The sequence below is a fragment of the Arachis ipaensis genome, chromosome B02 (assembly GCF_000816755.2).
Source record: "Arachis ipaensis cultivar K30076 chromosome B02, Araip1.1, whole genome shotgun sequence".
NCBI classification, from domain to species: Eukaryota; Viridiplantae; Streptophyta; class Magnoliopsida; order Fabales; family Fabaceae; genus Arachis; species Arachis ipaensis.
In genome coordinates, this window is record NC_029786.2 from 96,115,388 (window position 1) to 96,117,357 (window position 1,970).

The 1,970-nt window shown below is 31.9% G+C and overlaps 1 protein-coding gene across 1 annotated transcript; it reads left to right on the top strand.

Moving 5' to 3' along the window:
• Positions 7 to 1,591, top strand: LOC107628497 (short-chain dehydrogenase reductase 2a). Its single transcript, XM_016331146.2, has 2 exons — positions 7 to 107; positions 683 to 1,591. The coding sequence occupies exons 1-2, from the start codon at positions 16 to 18 to the stop codon at positions 1,512 to 1,514; spliced, it is 924 nt and encodes a 307-aa protein (XP_016186632.1). The 5' UTR covers positions 7 to 15; the 3' UTR covers positions 1,515 to 1,591.

A 1,970-nucleotide genomic window follows, 5' to 3' on the forward strand; every position in this document is an offset into this window, starting at 1 on the left:
CCTAAAGCCACAGCCATGGCTACAGCTACTGAAGTATTTACTGAGAAACCACTTCAAGGTGTTCCAATCCTTGCAAGAGAGCCTAGTTTCTCATCTTCACCAAGAAGGTACTAATCTCAAATTTTTCAATATCAAAAAAGTTACCAAGCTATCTTTAATTTCTCATTTCTCTCGCCCTTAATAAAAAACATTCATTTGCACTTTTGAACATGATTTTGGATCTCAATAAGCTATAATGTAATTTTATGTTTATGAAAATGTGGTATGCTCCATGAATTCATATTTCAAAAGCTTCAGTCTTTTTCCATTCTTCTCTATATTGAACTCTTTCAATGCTCTTCTCTTCTCTAAAAATGGTTATCACATTTTTTCAATTAAACACCTATAAACCATGGTTTATAAACTATAAATATTTGGTTGAAAATTCTGAAAATGCCGTACACCCCATGAATTCATAATCCAAAAGCTTCAATCTTTTCCTATTCTTCTTCTCTAGAATGAACTTTTTCTTAATGCTATTGGCTTCTCAAAAAAAAGGCTATTTATTACTTTTCAAGGAAACGGTTATAGACCACAGTTCATAAAAAATGAGTACAACCCCATGAATTAATAGTCCAAAAGCTTCAATATTTCCTTATTCTTCTTCTCTAAAGTAATCTTTTTTTATGCTAATATTTGATAGGTTGGAAGGAAAAGTTGCTATTGTGACCGGTGGTGCTAAAGGGATAGGAGAAGCAACAGTGAGAATCTTTGTGAAGCATGGTGCAAAAGTTGTAATTGGTGATGTGGAAGATGAACTTGGAAAGTTGCTAGCTGAGGCATTATCCCCTTCAGTAAGCTATGTACATTGTGATGTTAGCAATGAAGAAGAAGTTGAGAATTTGGTGAATTACACAATCTCAATGTATGGTCAACTTGACATAATGTTTAACAATGCTGGGATCTTAGGGAACCAATCAAAGAACAAGAAGAGCATAGTCAACTTTGACCCTAATGAGTTTGACCAAGTTATGAGTGTTAATGTTAAGGGTATGGCCTTGGGGATTAAGCATGCAGCTAGGGCTATGATCCCAAGAGGAATTAAGGGTTGCATTATTTCAACTTCTAGTGTGGCTGGTGTTATGGGGGGTTTAGGGCCACATGCATATACAGCTTCTAAGCATGCCATTGTTGGACTCACTAAGAACACTGCTTGTGAGTTAGGGAGGTATGGAATTAGGGTTAATTGTATTTCACCATTTGGGGTTGCCACATCCATGCTTGTTAATGCATGGAGAAATTGTGATGATAATGATGATGATGGAATTAATTTTGGGTTGCCTTCAATTGAGGAAGTTGAGAAAATGGAAGGGTTTGTGAGAGGTTTGGCTAATTTGCAATGTACAAATTTAAGGCCTAGGGATATTGCTGAGGCAGCACTTTATCTTGCTAGTGATGAATCTAAGTATGTTAGTGGTCATAATCTTGTTGTGGATGGTGGTGTCACCTCCTCAAGAAATTGCATTGGTTTGTAATGATTTATTTTAATTTTTATGTCATTTATTTATTTATTATTGTTATTATTATTTTGGAGGTATTTGATGATTTTTTTTTTCAAGCTAAGATGAATATCATGTCTTATAAAATCATTTATATTAATTCCTACTATAGATTTTGATCAATTATAATAAGGTAGATTCTAGACGTTTTCATATTTTTTATTATTTAAAAATATTTTAAATTTAGAAAAAAAGATGAATTTAATAAAAAATATTATTAAAATTGTATAATTATAATACGGTCAATAAATTGTTACATTAATTTAAACTTCTAATATTTGTTTAAGTGGATGAATGAGTTAATAATTAATTAGATTAATTTAATATTTAGTAAATTACAGCAAAAACTGCACTCAGAAGTCATATGTAGCAAGAACAATATTTGACAATTTCTCATATCATATATATATCTATCACACTTTGTTACGTATG